Source organism: Lissotriton vulgaris, unplaced genomic scaffold (genome assembly GCF_964263255.1).
Source record: "Lissotriton vulgaris unplaced genomic scaffold, aLisVul1.2 SCAFFOLD_751, whole genome shotgun sequence".
Classification (NCBI taxonomy): domain Eukaryota; kingdom Metazoa; phylum Chordata; class Amphibia; order Caudata; family Salamandridae; genus Lissotriton; species Lissotriton vulgaris.
The window spans coordinates 903,250-923,775 of NW_028254622.1; the positions used below are offsets into that span (position 1 = coordinate 903,250).

At 48.0% G+C, this 20,526-nt stretch overlaps 1 protein-coding gene across 1 annotated transcript in view; it reads right to left on the minus strand.

Moving 5' to 3' along the window:
* The window catches only part of MGST2 (microsomal glutathione S-transferase 2), a 46,746-nt gene extending 27,407 nt beyond the window's left edge, over window positions 1-19,339 (minus strand). Inside the window, exons 1-2 of the mRNA XM_086951708.1 lie at window positions 19,055-19,339; window positions 3,136-3,235 (exon numbers count right to left, since the gene is read on the minus strand). Of these exons, the coding sequence (XP_086807834.1) occupies window positions 3,136-3,235; window positions 19,055-19,112 (158 nt within the window). The 5' untranslated portion in view covers window positions 19,113-19,339. The remainder of the gene's footprint in view (window positions 1-3,135; window positions 3,236-19,054) is intronic.
* Between the last annotated feature and the right edge of the window lie 1,187 nt (window positions 19,340-20,526).

A 20,526-nucleotide genomic window follows, 5' to 3' on the forward strand; every position in this document is an offset into this window, starting at 1 on the left:
TGTAGCTGGAAACACTTCTTTGAGAAATACATCTTTAAGAAATCACCATCTTGTAATTGACCTCATTCACAAACTTAATCTCTGGCAGTTCACCATAGTAATCCATCGGGAGCAAGGCGAAATGAGAATTTGCAGCGAAGGAAATAAATAGGCCCACAATATCTACACCTACTTTTTGCTGCAGAGCAGTGAGAAACTCAATAGGACACAATGGTGGAACCCTGACAAACTTTAGCAAAATGGCCTCGCTTATTACATAGTCTACATTTGACATTTTTAGCTGGACAATCCTTTCCTTCTTTAGGATGCATCCGATTGCCACACCATAAACATATATTCTGTTGTGAAAGAAATGGTTTAGGTATGTCCACTCTGAATCTCTCTTCCTTAGATTTTCCCCTGAACTGAACTTTACTACCGAGACCACATCAAAAATGTTATTGTCCTATTCTTTAGCAGACAATTGAGAAGTCTCTATACTCGTCTGTATTAATCATTACCTCTATCAATGGATTCCCCATAGACAACAACTTTTGACAGATTTGTCATCGCAATGACTAATAAACTGATCCCTGACCAAGTGATCTGAGTTTCAAATTGACAATCAGCTACTAATCTTCTGAACGCTGTTATGTATGAGTCCATATCTTCACTCAGACTTTGAATTCTTGCAAAACATATGCCCAAGTACTACTAAACTCGGTTGTACATCAAATCTGGCTTTAAATCTTTTAACAGTTTATTGCTATTTGTTCAATTACTCACAGTCCTCTACCAATAGTTCAGGCAGGTGTTTCAGAATGGCCCTGCCTTCAAATTCCAAAGAGTAAAGTAACAAAAACTTTTTCCTTTAAGCACAAAAACAGAGTGTTCTATTTGCCCCCAAGTATGTCTCAGAGGCATCAAACTATTGTTTCCATTGAACAGGATAAACATAAGGAGTTTGTAAGAACCGAGGAGGAGGAGTAAAATACTGCATAGTAATACTTCGAATTGCACAACTAATAAGTGATCACTGTATAACGGATCACAACTATACAACCTATAAGAGAACTGAAGAACCTGTAGTTACACTGTAACCATATATATTTCACCAATCTTCAAAATACTTCAGTTATAGCAAAACCAACCCCCCTATACATGGGTCTTCTAAGTTAGAGGTGTGCACATCACCGGTGATAAATTCGTGGAAATGTCATCATTGAATACTACCCTGTGGTGCCTCACTGTCATTTCCAAGATCATACACTCTGTCAGAGCCCACTTTAAGTGCAGACTACAACAGTGAACTTGGTGTGTCTAATCACTTCAGTTTGTACCACATGCGCTCAAGGCTCATCTACCTCCGCATGATTCTGCAGTTACTGACACCCTCCTTACAAATGTCTTTGTCACACTGCACCTGTGAGGAATGCACTTAAACCATGACTCTCTCTTCGCAACAGGAGAAGGCCGCACAGAAGAAGGAGGCTGATGTCACAACTCCTCCCTTCGTGCCGCCACTCTGAAAGTGAAATAGTGCTGGAAAAGTGCAAATCTTCCTTGGGACGACAACATGGAAACCTGTGTCCCTCCTTGACTTTTCAATTGGTAGTCCTCCATGGCATTGTTACCGTTACCATAAACTACAGACTCCTAGAGACGGGAACCTCCTCTGGGGCCCGAAGGGTGGAGAGGATACTCCTAGTGGGGATACATCCTCCAGTGCTAATCATTTACTACAACAAGTACCCCACAAGCTTCTAGACGAACTCTAAAAGCTCAATGAAATGGGAAAAATGAAAGAGATCTTTCAATTACTATGTGCTGCCCATGGATGTCCCATGGACCTGGAGAAACAGTTGTTCTTCAAATTTGAAGAAGTTTTCTGTGAGTGCTAGGTGCACGAGGTTGGTAATCCACTTGACAGGTGCCTCCCACTGCCAATCTTCATTCTGTAGTATATTTTTGATGACACATAACCTCTCCTCTTGCGGGATGCTAGTATAAAGTGCCTCTACATACAAGCAGACCATATATTACATATATAGCGTTAGGGTGTTTTCTTTTTGTAACATTTACCAAGGAGGACATTTTTGCTCTGAAGAAAGTCCGGGACCTGTTTGGGCCCTCGTTTGGACTGAAACATGTTGGCGATAGGGTCATAGGACCATAATACTCCTTGTGATCCACATAGGTTTTTGTATTTTTAGTATCCCCTGTGGCTCCAATAATAAAGGGATACCTGGATCTGCAAAAGGTTTTTAATCTTCATACCCACCGGCCATTTCTTCCTAAGGGCTCCCTGAAATATGGTTGAGCCCACCCTGACCTTTAGGAGTCAGGGTGAACCCAATGATGAAGCATCACACTAATAAAGGGTGTGAGAGTTATAATAACTAAATGAATTGCTTCCTTTCCCACAATCTAGTGGGTAGTAGTTGAAAGGTCTCTTTCATTTTTTCCCATTTCATTGAGCTTTTAGAGTTTGTCTAGAAGCTTGTGGGGTACTTGTTGTGGTAGATCGTTACTGTTACTGCAGCAAGATAATTTTAATGCTCCACATGTCTAGGATGTCACCCGCGTGCAAGTGTGGATACGTGTCAGCAGCTTACTTGTTGCCAAATGCATGTGGTGACGTACCAGGAGACAGGATACCTCAGGCTTGTAGAATGGCAAGTTTATTGCAGAAAAAAACGCCAAGCTGCTGATGGCACCCAGGTTAAACACCAACTCCCACCAGTTTCAAAACCACGTTCTGAACAGAACACTAGAACACAATGCAAACATTTAACATTACAAGGAGTATGAAGATCCTACTCAACTACTGAAATTGTGTTTTTGGCTACACCTTTCAGAATACACAGAACCAGTCTTTGAAATGGAAAAATAGAAGTGCAGGTACTCTGTACCAGAGTGCATACCAAAAAAGGAGTCTAGAGGGAAAGACAGAACCCGAGTACCTGCTTGTTTTTGAGAAGTGCCGGTACTCTCCCTCTCAAAATTAAAAAGTGCTGGTCCATAACGGTACTCCATACAAGGCAGCACTGACCCATTTAAAGCCCAGCATAGAACATGTACAAACCAGTTTTTAAAAAAATCATGAAAAAAAAACACAGCTTCTTCTCAACCATAAAACAAAAAAAAAAAACTTACTGTGCACGGAACGTTCTCTCAAATTCAGGTGGCCCATTGACAGCAGGTGGCATTATCTTATGCTTCATTCTGCAGTTACCCACCATCTTAGCAAAGTAACCTGCAATGTGAAGAAGATTAATTTACTCATTGGGTGAGCTTTCTCATCCTGATGCTTTTAATGTAGCTTAAAATCCTGAAGCCCAGGGCCATACTGGTTCTTAAATATCCTGAACCTTTGTTATAGATCTTAGTTGCAGATGAGAAGGATACCTTATACAGACCTGCCAACTCACATGATGCTACCGTGTGTCACATGGTGACAGGCAAGGTGAGCTAAAACCACTGCATACAGTGAATGTCCTGCAGCTGTAAACAGCTGATGTCCATTAAGGGGTGTGAAAACACTGCAGAACATGGGAGACCGCCTCAGCAAGTGCTTTTTGTTTTTTTTAGATGGAGTGGTGGTGGTGGACCTGGTGGAGGGCAGAGTGTCTCTTAAAAAGCTTTCAGCTGTAGACCCCGTCCCTCCAAGACTCCGTCCTCTCCTCACATACTGAAATTTATTTACAGGTTGGGAGGTCTGTTTACTCCAACTCGCTTGTGTAATGCACTAAAAAAAAGGGATGCAGCGTATGCGTGCTTTCAAAATGTCTTTTTATATTTTCTACTTAATCTGCTCTCATATTACTCCACTAATTGTACTGAGCCCTTTACAATTAGTCAATCAATTCAAAGTTATTCACCACAGAGGCAATAATCCTCCGATGAATCTTCCTCCACCGATTGGAGGGGTGGAAATCAGGATGACTAAACCTCGTTGTTAGCTGTCCAATGAGGACCATTAATTGACAGCCAACTCACAGGTTAGATATCAAATTTAGATACACTACTTTCAAGACCATACTGAAAGAATAACAACTGGAAGTACCAACCTCCTGAAGAAGTTAAGACGAGTAAGGATTATCAAAACCAATAACTTTTCAGTCGCTATACAGAATAAAAGAAGCAACACCTGATGTTATGTCAGAACTTGCGGATTCTTCCTTAAATGCATTTACACCATTAATCACAATCAAACGACGAATCAACAAGACTCAATATAATAGGCTCAGTCAACTCTGAATAAATTAGTTATTTTAACAGAAATGCAAAATTCATCGTCAGCAATTGCTTAAGATACTCAAATAGACATATAACAGTTTTAATACAAGTGCCAAGCACTTAAGCAGGCATTCAAATCAGCAATAGCCGCAGAATTACAGAGTCCAACCACCAAATAGGCAACATTATAGTTTGTAGACTAACAGCTCAAATTCTAAGAGGATAGAAAGGTTCAATTAGATTATATTAAGGACGAGTCCATGAGCATAGTCAGAATGTAAGGAAATAAGTAAAGTTTGGCAAAGAGGCTCAGTCCGTATCCCACCGACTGTAGCATAGACCAGGCAGTCCACAGTTGGTAAACAGTTCAAAAATCGAATAGCATCCAAGTTTGCAATTCAATGTAATGCGCTTCAAAAAGCATCTCAAAGAAAAAAGTCTGTGAGCTGCGTGCGTAACAAGTTACATTACATTTCGCAACAAACGATACATTGTATTAAATCAGAGGAAAAGTCAACACCAGAGAAAAGGCATCTAAAAAGGCCTTTAATTAGCATTGCACAGTTAAATGAAATAACCCTTTTATTTCTACCTCAATTGTAATGAAATTAAATTGTTTCACATAAAAATGCATAAACTTCACAAAATATTATTACGCGGAAATAACCAACGTTAGAAATATCCTACTACCACAAACGTTCGCATTATTCATATAAATGCATGTTTTTCAAAAAACATATTTCTAATATCGCTTGAAGGTTTTCATTAACTACAATCTCTAAATATCAATTTTATACTTCATTATTTACACATTTTTGCACCGTCTTTTCTAACTGGTGCATATTTGCAAAAAAAGCATCAACACACTAGGCCACTTTATGTAGCATAAACTCCATTAATAAGGATAAGTATCATTAGTGCAACTTCGTTTATGTATTATTACCCTGTGTATGTTTTTTTCATCTCATATTTTGAAGCACATTTTTACTGTGCTTCTACTACAATTGTCTCCGTTTCCTGTATCACTATATCTGTCGTGTGCAACGTATACTTTTTACTTTTCGTGTTCTCTATGTATAAATGTGTTGTGTATTATGATCTTCAAAATCTCACTGGATCACTTGCGAAGGCAGCAGGTAGAGCTCAGGCCTGCAGTCCCACACCAATAAGAAAGCATGTCAGTGGTGCACTCTGTTACCATAAAACCACTACGAAAAATAACGTCACTTTTGTTCCACCTTTCATCAAATAGCAAAAATATCCCCATGCCGCCTCCACCAGAAGTTTCCTGCTGATAAAAGCAGCGATAATGTAACGCCCTTTCTTGGTAATATGCCCCAAGATGACCCCTGCTAAGTGTTCTGCCTAAGGCGAGGACGGCTCCACTCAAAGTGCACCCCAAGGCAGCAGCAAGACTGGTCCAAGCATCTTCGACACTGACCACATACATTACCCCCTCATGGTGCTCTCTCAGCTGGCTCCCTCTCGAAGCCAGAGCTTAATTGGAAATTGCTTTCCTCACTCCCTCAGTAGTGCAAACTTACTCAGGCTAGAACCACCTAGATTCAGACAGACAGGCGACCACGAGGGGAAATTAAATAAATAATGAATTTTCTTTTGTGGTCGTCTCTGGAATTCACACCCCCTCCCCCCCTTCCCTTTTATCTTCAGGCCTACAGGCACGCGCAAAAGGAAACCGCTAGAGCTGTGCAACACACTGGGCGTGGTCTTCTGGTTCCAGAGTCAACAGTTTAAGTAGATGTCTCTGCAATATTTATAAAAGGAAACGTTATATTGCAAGTGACGGAATTCAAGGGGTTGTTGGGTGAAATTTTGGAGCACTGGCTGGTCGCGTGCTGCATGACTGGGCATAAACTGTAAACCGCTCCATTTCTGAAACAATGCTCGGCCTAAGGTAGGAAAACATCCTTACACTCCTTCTGGGCGGGGCCGCCTCACCTGTGGCTTCTCTTTCCCACGAGTAAAGGCGCCTCTTTGTGTGCTGTGCAGTTTCTTCTGTCAGAAAATGTCACAGCAAACCGCAGCCACGTAATGCGGGAGGGAATGCTTCTACCAACACAACACAAGGGTTGGATACTTCCAGCAGGTTTCACAATGACAGAAATTAGGAAATACTTTGTAAATTAACGTCAGCACTGCCAATTTTTAGGTCGAAGGCCTAAAAGGCTGCGCTTGCGCAGACTTAGGTTTGAGATTTAATGACTCTCAGTAGCGCAGAAGGTCCCGCCTCCCTGCCCTGTCTCTCCTTCATTGGCTGGCTTCCTAAACGGAGGCCAGCCATTGGAGGAGAGATCAGTCACTCCGATGTAGCCCCGTCCTTTTCGGATTTGGGGGCGTAATTTTTGATGTTCTTTAGACAGTGACGTTGTCCGTCACTCAGAACATCAAAACCACGCCCCCAATTCCGAAAAATTTCAGAAGCGCCAACCGCCATTAAGCTGTTTGTTGTAGATGAGGCAGGTCGCATGCTCCCGCTGTCCTCGTTCCCGCCCCGAATCCGAAAGTCGTTGTGGCCGCCGTTTTGTTTTTGCCGTTTTTCTTTTTTTGTTTCCATTAGCAGAGATAAAGGAGCGGGCGCGCGGGGGCCCTTTGAAGCTCTGCGTGCACTCATGACATGTCCCGTGGGCTCGGCCGGTCTCGGCGTACCACTGTTCGTGGCTCCCACCCCCTCCCGCCGTTCGTGGCTCCCGCTGTCCCCCCTCCCGCCCCCTCCTGCTGTTCGTGGCTCCCGCTGTGGTAGGTGTCTTCACTCTATACCCTGGGGTCGTGGCTGCGCATGGGTGCTGGTCTCTCTCCCCCCGCGCGAGTCTCTCTCCCCCCCCGCGCGCGAGTCTCTCCCCCCCTGCGCCCGCGTGAGTCTCTCCCCCCCGCGCGCGAGTCTCTCTCCTCCCCCCCGCGCGCGAGTCTCTCTCCTCCCCCCCCGCGCGAGCCTCTCTCTCCTCCCCCCGCGCGAGCCTCTCTCTCCTCCCCCCCCGCGCGAGCCTCTCTCTCCTCCCCCCCCGCGCGAGCCTCTCTCTCCTCCCCCCCCCGCGCGAGCCTCTCTCTCCTCCCCCCCGCGCGAGCCTCTCTCTCCTCCCCCCCTGCGCGAGCCTCTCTCTCCTCCCCCCCCGCACGAGCCTCTCTCTCCTCCCCCCCGCACGAGCCTCTCTCTCCTCCCCCCCCCGCGCGAGCCTCTCTCTCCTCCCCCCCCGCGCGAGCCTCTCTCTCCTCCCCCCCCCCGCGCGAGCCTCTCCTCCCCCCCCCGCGCGAGCCTCTCCTCCTCCCCCCCGCGCGAGTCTCTCTCCTCCCCCCCGCGCGAGTCTCTCTCCTCCCCCCCGCGCGAGTCTCTCTCCTCCCTCCCCGCGCGAGTCTCTCTCCTCCCCCCCCCGCGCGCGAGTCTCTCTCCTCCCCCCCCGCGCGCGAGTCTCTCTCCTCCCCCCCCACGCGCGAGTCTCTCTCTCCCCCCCCCCGCGCGCGCGCGAGTCTCTCTCCCCCCCCGCGCGAGTCTCTCTCCTCCCCCCCCGCGCGAGTCTCTCTCCTCCCCCCCCGCGCGAGTCTCTCTCCTCTCCCCCGCGCGAGTCTCTCTCCTCCGCCCCCCTGCGCGAGTCTCTCTCCTCCGCCCCCCTGCACGAGTCTCTCTCCTCTCCCCCCGCGCGAGTCTCTCTCCTCCGCCCCCCTGCGCGAGTCTCTCTCCTCCGCCCCCCTGCGCGAGTCTCTCTCCTCCGCCCCCCCTGCGCGAGTCTCTCTCCTCCGCCCCCCCTGCGCGAGTCTCTCTCCTCCCTCCCTCCCTGCGCGAGTCTCTCTCCTCCCCCCCTCCCCGCACGAGTCTCTCTCCCTCCCCCCCTCCCCGCACGAGTCTCTCTCCCCCCCTCCCCGCACGAGTCTCTCTCCCCCCCCTCCCCGCACGAGTCTCTCTCCCCCTCCCTCCCCGCACGAGTCTCTCTCCCCCTCCCTCCCCGCGCGAGTCTCTCTCCCCCTCCCTCCCCGCGCGAGTCTCTCTCCCCCTCCCTCCCCGCGCGAGTCTCTCTCCTCCCCCCCGCGCGAGTCTCTCTCCTCCCCCCGCGCGAGTCTCTCTCCTCCCCCCCGCGCGAGTCTCTCTCCTCCCCCCCGCGCGAGTCTCTCTCCTCCCCCACCCGCGCGAGTCTCTCTCCTCCCCCCCCTCCCCACGCGAGTCTCTCTCCCCCCCGCCCCCCCTCTCTGACTCCAGCCCTCTAACAACGGTATTACCGTTACTTTACAGGGGCTTGAAAACTTTCAGGATTTAGAAAGTCCCCATCTCCACAGAACTATATTAAACTAACACTTGCAGATCTACGGAGCCCTCTGGAGTAACCCCTTTAAGAACATCTCTCTCTTGCGTGCATATGCACATTTCCACCACTTGACCCTTCTACCTCTTTCCCACACGGTTAGACTTCGTTGTCAGATTGTTCCCTTCCATGTTCCGCCTCCTTCCTTCACCTCCTAATCCTGACCTTTTCTGGAATTCTTCAAACTATTTTACAAGGATGTTTAAAACGTCTTGACGTATTTCTGTGCTCTCCCAAAAGAGTAATTGGAAGTGATACAGAGTCCTCCTCAGCCCCATCCCTTCCTGCCGGCGGCAGCCCCCACCCACCCACCCACTGACAGAGCTGGGAAACGGACCCAGCTCCAGCCTCCCCGCAGTGCGCAGCAGATATCTGGAGAAAGCCAACTCCGCACCGGTCTCCCCTGTTGTGTTTATGTGCAGCGGTTGACTACCCGGCAATCCTCATTTCATTTCGTGCCTGCCACCACGCACGCACTCTTCCTGCTGGCGGGGCATAGACACCGGAAAAACAGCTCCTGAATCAAACAGCACTCCCCTCGGCCAGCAGCACACGCGGCACCTCTTCCCCGGCACAGTGAGTTTATTGTCCCTTAGGCCATGCGGAGGGGGCACCACATACCTCTCTAGTATCAAAGGCTTAGTAACTTTGCCTGATCACCTCAGAGCAACCGCAGGCCACACAATCATTTCTCCCTTCTTCACCCCCCCACCGCAGCAGACTCTCACAGGTCATCAGCTACGCGGGGTGGGGGGCAGGAGCTGCTGCCGCAGATTGCGGGGCATGACGCAGGGGCTTTTTTTTCTTCACTGTTCGGTGCCCCACTCAGGGTTCTCACCTTCTCTCCGGTGGCTGCGCCAGCACTGCAGATGCGGAGTGGGTTCCTGCTGATCACATGCGATTTGGGGCCAACTTTTTTCCACCGGTGGGGGTATACTCTCGCTGCACTGCCCTGAACTCACAGGCTCGCCTCACACGCAACAGGTTTTGCAGATTGATTCCATGCGGTGTGGGCTCCCGCTCATCTTTCTTCACCCCGGGGCTCGGAAATCCAGGCTCGCGGACCAACCAGCGTGCCAAGTTTGTGTGTTGTCCAACAGATATGTGTTGCAGCTTTTGGGAGCACATCACACCAGCTTCTGTGGACTTTGAAAAGTGATGTGTAAGAAAGCACATTGTTTGACATAGTTCAAGCGCTGTTTCTATGTCTCGGCGGGGGTTGTTATTTTCTTCCAAATCCCAGAATAAATAGCTAGCAGTACACAGCTGTGCCTCCACGCTGCTAGACACTGCTTGCCACGTAACTCGACAAATCTTTGGGCCGCATTGAAAATTGTGAACGCAAATTCCAGCAGTCAGGCTGGGCTTGGAAGTTGCAAATTCTGTGCATAATATTCATTTCCATCGTCATTTTGAACGTTTGACAAGATGGCAGTGTGATAAATTCCATCTTTCGTAAATATATGCCCTGATGCAAGTTTTACAAAAGTATTCCCTTGAAAAGTTAATGTTCTCCTTAACTTTCCATTGACTCCCGATCCGGTTTCCAACAATGAAGAACCACGGTCGAGTTTAGGAGTGACTGTGGGAATGTAAAACACACTGTTCACATCACAGCCGACTCACCTGGTCACGGACGAAGGCTTAGGGTACCATGCAGTTTATGTGACTAGGTCCTCTGCCGTGAACTCTTCCTGGTTCTACAATACCTTTCATAGCTCCTGAAAAAACATCAAGCCATACTCTTAACTCGGCTTCGCACAGGACCAAAAACAGCTGGAACTGGGAGCAGTGCTTAGTTTGTAAAATAATGAGTGCTAGGGTTGCACCACCCTGGCTGAGCTTGCTCTCCTGCCCCCTGGCTGTGCTTGCTCCCCTGCCCCCTGGCTGTGCTTGCTCCCCTGCCCCCTGGCTGTCCTGGCTGTGCTTGCACCCCTGCCCCCCTGGCTGTGCTTGCTCTCCTGCCCCCCTGGCTGTGCTTGCTCTCCTGCCCCCTGGCTGTGCTTGCTCTCCTGCCCCATGGCTGTGCTTGCTCCCCTGCCCCATGGCTGTGCTTGCTCCCCTGCCCCATGGCTGTGCTTGCTCCCCTGCCCCCTGGCTGTGCTTGCTCTCCTTCCCCTGGCTGTGCTTTCTCTCTTGCCCCTGGCTGTGTATGCTCTCCTGCCCCCTGGCTGTGCTTGCTCCCCTTCCCCCTGGCTGTGCTGTGCTTGCTCCCCTGCCCCCTGGCTGTGCTTGCTCCCCTGCCCGTGCTTGCTCTCCTGTCCCGTTGCTATGCTTGCTCTCCTGCCCCCTGGCTGTGCTTGCTCTCCTGCCCCCTGACTGTGCTTGCTCCCCTGCCCCCTGGCTGTGCTTGCTCCCCTGCCCCCTGGCTGTGCTTGCTCTCCTGCCCCCTGGCTGTGTCATCAGCCGGGAGTATTTAAACTGGTCCGGTGAAGCAATTCGTCCCCCATCCTTCCTGCCGTGACGTCTTGGCTCTTGCAGACCTGCTGACAATCTTATACCGGTAAGCCTACTTAGGGAACATGTTGCTTTGTTTTGCTTGATGCCTGGATTTTCTAGTCTTTGATGAATTGTGTCGGGTATAATGTCTCTTAGCTGAGCGGCTACCATGTGTATGTATTTCCAAGGGGGAGATGGGCTATACTTTAACTCTGGAACACTGCCTTGATTTCATACTTGATGGGTGAGCCTTGAGGCTTAATGAGGAGGGCCCAGCCATATGGTCATTATATATATCTATCAGTGATGGCATTATGCCTTTAGTTAGCAGAAGCTTGGATCCTAAGTGGCTATGTCTGTGTGTGGCTCTGTCTGTGTGGCTCTGTCTGTGTGTGGCTCTGTCTGGCTCTGTCTGTGTGTGTGGCTCTGTCTGTGTGTGTGGCTCTGTCTGTGTGTGTGGCTCTGTCTGTGTGTGTGGCTCCTGTGTGTGTGGCTCCTGTGTGTGTGGCTCCTGTGTGTGTGGCTCCTGTGTGTGTGGCTCCTGTGTGTGTGGCTCTGTGTGTGTGGCTCTGTGTGTGTGGCTCTGTGTGTGGCTCTGTGTGTGTGGCTCTGTGTGTGGCACTGTGTGTGTGTGTGTGGCTCTGTGTGTGTGTGTGTGGCTCTGTGTGTGTGTGTGTGTGGCTCTGTGTGTGTGTGTGTGTGGGTCTGTGTGTGTGGCTCTGTGTGTGTGGCTCTGTGTGTGTGTGGCCCTGTGTGTGTGGCTTGTGTGTGGCTCTGTGTGTCTGTGTGGCTCTGTGTGTGTGGTGGCTTTGTGTGGATAGCTTTTTTTGTAGGTGGCTCTATGTGTGGTTGGCTCTGTCTGTGTGAGGGTGGCTCTGTGTAGGTGTCTCAATATGAATGACTCTGTGTAGGTGGCTATGTGTGGGTGGCATTGTACATGACAATGCCATTTATTTAACGATTAAGATATTGGCATTTTAAATGACAATGCAATTTATTTATGATAACAAAAAAAAACTCATGAGCAATGCCAATAGCTCTACCTTTAATAATGCCGAGACCATTGCATTGTAAATGCTTGTTGTTTTTCAAACCGCGTAGAGTTTCACAAAGACAGTAGCATAACGTAAAAGGATAGGACCCCAGGGGTTTAAGTGGGGCGGGTCTCTCCGGCGCTCAACACTGGCTGTTCTTAAAAGCAGGTGCCGAAAAGGGGCCTTTAGAGCTCTCCAGTATTACCTTCAGGGTGTAGAAAAAAAAATAAAGCTTCTCTGCGATAGCACCATCCCTCACTGCTTTTGATGGACCTTCGAAAAGACATATTTTTTCAGTATTATAATTCAGTATTATATGACGCAAACTTGAGCACCAGTTACATAACACAAGCAGACATTTATAATATGCCTCTCAGCTCAAAAGTCGGTACAATTATATTCTGAAGCACACAATGTTGAGCTGACGTGAGGCTCGAACCTGCTCTCTCAGCTCAAAAGTCGGTAGCTCTAGCCTTACACCACAAAGAACGAAGCATTGTCAATATTATATATAACGAATTAATAGTGGTTGCTTATTTATCCTATACAATTTATAACCATTGACAATAGTCCTGGTTCATTGTAGGTGTAATGTTACTTGTGTTAAATAGCTGGATCGATGGACAGAAACATCAAAATACAAGTGGGGCGGCACACTATGCTAAGTAAAAACATTTAGCTTGTGTTTTAGGCCACGCCCTTGATTACATAGACCACGCCCCTTATTACGTAGGCCACGCCCCTTATTACATAGGCCACGCCCCTCCCTGCCCTCTCCACCTGCAGTGTACAGCTGGGTGGAGAAATGGTAGAGATTCACAGTTCCTTTGTGAGCACCTAATCAGGCTGCTCAGACCAATCCAGGAGCTGCTCTCACAGCATGGGTGCAGCATCTGGATTGGGTGGGGTGGTGAGTCTGGGAGCTGTGCTGGCCCAGGACTTCCAGAAGAGGAGCACCGAGACATCCGACAGACAGAACCAGGAAAGCGCCTTTAAAAAATAAAAATTTGCCCCGTACCGCCCCACTATTTTACTTTGGCAGTAGCTGTTGCTGGGTGAGTGGTGAGACTGAGCATTTCAAGTGCAATTAGTATTCATAGTGTACTTGAGTTCTTATCTCTTTACCACCTCCTGGATTATGCCTCGACTGCTCGCTGTTGAAACTTTTGAGAGACTAGTTTAGGAAAAGATCAACTTTAGTATCCAAATGTAGTGAAATAGTCTGGCTTTGAAATACATCTGTAACCATCAGCATCAATAGCCCATACTGCCCAGTAACCTTAACCTCTGGCCACAGGAACTGGTTCAGTGGGTATGTTTTAGTCATGGAGCTAGCACACCAGGCATCTAATCTCAGTTTTACCACTTCACCCAAGTATGATGGCAATAAACTTTATATTCGAAAGTGACATTTCTCTGTGAAGGTCAGCCCCTTGGCCTTGCCATCAGAATCACTGCCACCACAGCTGTGCTTAGTTTGAAAGGTAAAACCAAGAGACGCTGCTTTTAATCCCAGCTTCCAATTTGGCCAAATTGTGTGCCCTTGGGAAATTTTCTGAAATTATTCTTCAGCCCTTTTTTGGCAAGGGTGGAAGTGTGTAGAGTCAATGTAAAAGCTGCTTGTAAGTGTGCGGTTAAAAAACATGTTCTGGATATTATTATCGGTGGGACTGGAGAAGTATAGTACAAACTAAATCTGATGAACTTTGGGATGCATTAGAGAAATAAGAAAAATCATGTGCCATAGCCAATGATTCATGGCTGGGTCTAAACCAGGGTGGTATGGTGAGCAAAAGAACGATGGATTTAACCCAGATCTCTTGACTGGGGGTGAATATATGATGTATTCAGCATTCTGTCCATCATTTGTTTGCATGGCACTTTTCACCCTAAGTGGGATGGGTATGCCCAAATGTGGGTCCTTTACTCACTGTGTCACTGGCTATTAGCTAGCCTGGCTGATGAAGGGTGATACCCAGAAACCGGTCCCAGGATGCTTGTTTCCGGTCCAGGGAGGACTTGGCTTGGCAGTTTGGTTTGGACTGCTCCCAGGAGGCACAGGGTCAAGACTGATTTGCATATGGCTGGGTCTAAACTGGGGTGGCATGGTGAGCAAAAGAACGATGGATTTTACCCAAATCTCTTGACTTGGGGTGAATGTATGATTTATTCAGCATTCCGTCCATCATTTGTTTGCATAGCCAATGATTCAAACAGAGTAGTAGCAAGAAAAGACATACTCAGTTGTCTTATGTGTTTCTCCCTTTTTAAGGTTCAATTCATTTATGTATTTCTTCTAAAACCAACTTGCATGATTTTTAGAACCAACATTTTTTAAGCACCTTCTCTGAAACTTGCTGCTATTTTCAATAGTGTTAGTTAACATTTTTAAATTTACCAATCGATATAAAGATGAGTCACGCTATGTAAACTTATGGCCTTTCAGAATTGTATGTATTTTTATATGCGATATTAAAGCTCTTTGTAATTTAATACTTCTGGGGTACCACATTATATTTGACTAGGGACAATATCAGTGTGCTGGCTGTAAGTGGTGTATGATTGCTTTTTGCGCATCCGGTAGTGCGTATGATCAATTCTCCAAAGAGAAATTGTTTGACTACTACAGGGAGTGGAGAAGTGACAGGTCTCATGGTATATTCACCAAAATGCAAGATGGTGGTGGCTGTAAATCTTTGCAGCAAATGGCACTGAAATGCCTTCTCGGGCCCATTGCTTTAACAAAATGTATGATCCTGTGCACTGTTGTGACAGTATGTCAACGCTTTGAAACATACTTCATGGAAGAAATAAACACCAGGACCAATACACCCAGAGCGGGTTCCCCAGCATGGTTTCCAGTCACATTCAGGGCTCTTTAGGAGTTTGGCTGGATTTGCATCTGAATAGCTGAACGTGGTCCTGAAGCTGCATTGTGCAGGACCCCCTCCAGTGCTGCTGCTTCTCTGTCACGCTGTTACCCCTTTTACAGCTTTGTCCTTTGAGAAGTTTAAATTTGCTACAGAACCAGTGCTCGAGTCGGGGTACCATGCGGGTGGACGGTCCCCCTCCACTTATTTTACCGGGAGCTCGATAACTGGAGCAAATGGAGCCACACACTCACTCTTTGGCCTCTCTGGGGCGAGATCGGAGCTCATTCAGAACGCTGCTCACGTGCTGGCTTCTCTGCTGCAATCGCATCTAAGGGGTGAACGAGGGGAGGCAATGAGTCTGATGGTGCAAGCCACATTTCATGACGTCACTTCCTGTTGTGACGTCAGCGTCCCCCCACTTCTTTTTTAGGACTTGGCCCTGTACAGAACCAAAATGAAGGGGGGTGGGGGGGGTTGGCACGATACTACTCCATGTGCAACTGGTTCTTATGTAAAGTGCTCTGACACCTTCGGGTAAAGTTCGCGCTATATAAAATTACATTAAATAAATAAATAACAAATAAATATTTCTTTCTGCTCATGCACTGCCTTACCAGCTCCAGGCCCATTCTGCTCTCACATTGTGCCCTCTGCCCCGGAGTTTATACTCTACCCCGCCTTTTGCCCTCAGTACTGCCAGGGGCGGCTCTAGGCTCATGGCGGCCCTGGGCAGGGAGCGTAGGTAGGGGGCCCCTGAAGAGAGGGTCCGGGCGGGGCGGAAGACGGAGGCCAGTGAAGAGGGGGGAGTCAGGGTATTTGGAAGTGGAACAGAGCAAGAGGCCGCCAAATCCATGCCAGGGGCCGCCACGCAAATATGTATCCATCCTCAGAGTATTATTAGGTCTCGCCTGTCGATGCGCATGCACATCGAGCTTGCGAGACTATGGGGGCTTAACCACTCTTTAACTAACTTGCAAGGAATCGTGGCGATTCCTTGCAGTGCCCGTGACTTTTAAGCTCAATGCGCATGCGCATTGAGCTTAAAAGCGCGTGCACATCAGTTCCCTCAGCCGCACTCCAGGCCCCTGCTGCTTTCACACCCTCTCCCCGCTCCGCCCCCTCCCCTGCCCGCTGTGTCGCATTTCTCCTCCCCCCTCCCCTTATCTGCCTTCCCTCCGTCTTGTTTGTGTCGCATTTCTCCTCCCCCCTCCCCTTATCTGCCTTCCCTCCGTCTTGTTTTTTTTTTTTTTTACCCGCTCCGCCCCCCTCCCCTGCCCGCCGTGTCGCATTTCTTTTCTCCTCTTTGCTCCTCCAGCAGTTCTCTGTCACCTTTCCTTCTCTCCTCCCTTGTCCACCTTTTCATTGTTTTTGCCCACCTCTCCTCCAGTTGAACTCTGTCACTAGCTCCTTTCAGCCCCTTCTCATTCCAGTGTTTTCGGGTCCCATCTCATGCTTGGGGTTAAGCTCCCTTTGCCTGCAAATGCACGGGAAAACGGACAGACACGCACCAGGACACACCACACAGACGCAGTACAAGCATTGATTAATCACTCGCACACATCACGTTTTACTCCTTTGCTAGTGTTCTCGTTGTTTACATCTGAAAGAAACAGACCTTAAAACGATTGAATAATTGACAGAATCCTCAAATATTGTTAATTCCATTGAAGTCTAGTGAAAACGCTGCTCGAAGATGATATGTTGCTAAAATTACCGTAACAAAATCAATCCACTCACTGTAATATTCTTAATGTAATTGTATGTGCTAGCACCAGAAGGTATGGAGTGAAATTACTTAACTTGTGAGTAAACATATTTAAGTATTGGATTTCCTTACCAGACGTTCAAGTTAGGAAGTTACAGGGCTGGATTACAAATATTGTGGGCTCCACTAATAGCAGCAGATACTAAGGGATTCCCTGAACCTGTTCCAAATGCACGGGAAAACGGACAGACACGCACCAGGACACACCACACAGACGCACACTGTAGGGGTGTAACAATGTCCTACCACTCACGCCTCCAGGGTCACCAGGTCACGTGCATGTTACCCACCTGTGTGCCACTGCTGTCATGTCAATAATGCCCAGCTCTGCTGATACAAGGCTTCTAGACAATATACACAACCACCCCATCCACCACCCCATCCACCACCACATCCACCACCACCACATCCACCATCACCTCCACATCCACCATGACATCCACCACCACCACATCCACCACCACCGCATCCACCACCACCGCATCCACCACCACCACCACCACACCCACCACCATATCCACTACCACCACCACCCCATCCACCACCACCGCATCCACCACATCCACTGCATCCACCACCACATCCACCGCATACACCACCACATCCACCATCACCACCACATCCACCATCACATCCACATCCACCACCCCATCCACCACTACCACCACTACCGCATCCACCACCACCTCCGCATCCACCACATCCACCACCACATCCACCATCACCACCACGTCCACCATCACATCCACCATCACATCCACCACCACCACATCCACCATCACCTCCACATCCACCATGACATCCACCACCACATCCACCACCACCACATCCACCACCGCCACATCCACCACCACCACCACCACATCCACCACCACCACCACATCCACTTCCACCACCACCGCATCCACCACCACCACATCCACCACCACTTCCACCACCATCGCATCCACCACCACCACATCCACCGCATCCACCACATCCATTATTTACAAACGTTTAAGCTATTGCCATTATAAATTACAATAACTTTTATTTAAGTATTAATTATTTACAAAATTAAAAGCCATTGTTATTTGTAATATCAATACATCTAAGTCACGTAAATACAACACACATTGCATTACAAATGCTATAGGTGTCACATTTGCGAAAGTTAAAACTATTGACATTGTAACTGACAAAGCTATTAATTTTGCTACTTTCAAAACCAACACATAAATAAAAAAAGTGTCATTTACAATACCAATAGCTCAAACTTTCCTAATGCGAGACCTATTGCATTTCCAATGCTTGTTATATTAAGGATATATATTGGCGTGGTGGCCCCTGGGGTTTGGTGGCCCTGTGCAGGTGCACAGCTTGCACATGCCTAAGGCCGCCGCAAACTTTGCACACTCACTGCCCTCTAGTCTCGCTGGTCCTTCTGCATGAACACTGCCCCTTTGCACACAGGTCACTCGGCTGCTACACTGCCCTCCACTTCTCTGCTCCCTGCCCCTTTAGCTCGCACACTGTCCCTCCAAATGTAGAGCCCTCCACCGAAATATTCCTGCCGCCCAAATCCCATAGAATTTGGCACCTATGGAAACGGGTCTCAGTAGCAGCAACGTTTACCTACTGGGTTGTCTTACAACATGGTTGCAACATCACACCAGGCTGGCACAGAGTACAAAGGTGATTTCCGATTGTTTGCTATGGAGGTAGAACATTCTTTTCTTTAAGTGGCAGGTTTATCGTCCAGTCACAATGCTCCTTTCGGTTTATATAATCATTTTGCCTACATTTTAGATTGTTTGAAAAGAAATCAACCAGCTCGGTAAACATTAAAACCTATAAACGAGGTTCTTTTATATCAAATGCTTTAACTTAAGCATGACTCAAATCGCAGCTCAATGTAGAGAAAAGGGTTAAAAATCGAAAAGCGGTGTACACGACGCGAACTACCTGCAGCTTACAATTACAGAAAGCAGGTTTCATAACAGGTTAGAGGACTGCAGTCGCCGCTCCCCAGCATAGAGCATTCAATAGCGCTGTGAAGCCGTATGACTGAGACATGTATGTACCCTAAGTACGTACGCAACTATTATTAATACGACTATTACTGCCATACTCATTGTTATCCACAAATCCGCGAGACAGCAGACGGATACTCGAGTCGACCAGCGTCAACATTAGAACCTTGAAAAAGAGAATTACATTTTTACTCATAAAAACGGGCAGGTTGCCACATGTGCAAGGAACTAGGCACGTTTTTTTTTTTTCCTGGAGAGATGGAAAACACGGAGAACTTTACCATAGGCAATTCTGTGTCTCAAAGACGGGGTCGTTCCCTTCCTTAAAGAGGGACCGTTGTCGGTAAGCTATGACAAGCACATCAAGAAACGAGCAAAGTCTAACACCAGCCACGCATCCTACCTTGCTGGTAGGCTGAAAGAAGGGAGACCGCGGCGAGGAGCAGAGAGTCGCCCGCCATGTTGCCGCTCCGTGGGATGGACTGTGAGCGAGTCGAGGAGTCCGTAGGAGAGCGAGAGAGGAGGGGCGGGCTGAAGAGGAGAGAGGGGGTTTTGAAAGATTGCCTGTTGTACACGCAGCGGTGAGGGGGACCGACGCCCTCTTATGCTGCAGGCAAACAACTTCCTATTGTGGTTGCAACCTGGCCGGCTTTAAACCGGCAAGACCGGTATTTATTGCCCCATGCCAGGTCCGGTTGTGGAAGGGAGGGTTGGGCAGTGGGACCGGCGCTCCCTACATTCCCTCGCGACCTCCAAAGGCCCATGTACAGGTAGAACAAGTGTTTGGAATGCAATCGGTCTGCATTTTTTATTTTTGCATATAGCGCGAACTCGACCAGAAGGTATTGGAGCGCTTTACATAAGAACCAGTTATGTTACACAAGGAGACATTCATTATTGGAGCGCTTTACATAAGCACCAGTTATGTTACACAAGGAGACATTCATTATTGGAGCGCTTTACATAAGCACCAGTTATGTTACACAAGGACACATTCATTTTTGGAGCGCTTTACATAAGCACGAGTTATGTTACACAAGGACACATTCATTATTGGAGCGCTTTACATAAGCACCAGTTATGCTACACAAGGACACATTCATTATTGGAGCACTTTACATAAGCAACAGTTATGTTACACAAGGAAACATTCATTATTGGAGCGCTTAACATAAGCACCAGTTATGTTGCACAAGGACACATTCATTATTAAAGCGCTTTACATAAGCACCAGTTATGTTACACAAGGAGACATTCATTATTGGAACGCTTTACATAAGCACCAGTTATGTTACACAAGGACACATTCATTATTGGAGCGCTTTACATAAGCACCAGTTATGTTACACAAGGACACATTCATTTTTTGATAGGCACTGGGAGATTAAGTGATTTGCCCAGGATCACAGGCTGTGAAGAGGACCCTGGAGCTCGAACCTTGGTTTCCCAGCTCCAAAGTCGGCAGTCTATCCATGAGAACACATCAACTACCCAATTTTGAGAGTTTAGGCTAATAGCATTGTAAATGACAATGCCTTTTATTTGTTTTAAAAAAACAAAACGAAATAAAAGGCATTGCCATTTTCAAAGCCATGAGCTGAAACTTGCGTAAATACCAGACCTACTGCATTGCAAATGCTTGTTGTTTTTGTGATAGATTCTCCAGTAGGCATCCATGAAGAGAGTCAAATACCTATTGGGGCCACACTGTCCCTTCAATAAGGCAGGCTCCTTCCCAGCAGTCCCTTCCCTGCAGCAGATCACACAGAAAGTCCTCTGACCACAGCCTTTGTATGTGACTCGACTCAGAAAGACCAGGAAGAGGTGTCCCACATCTGTGTTCCTTGGGGGGGGTTCATGAAAAGCACATATTGC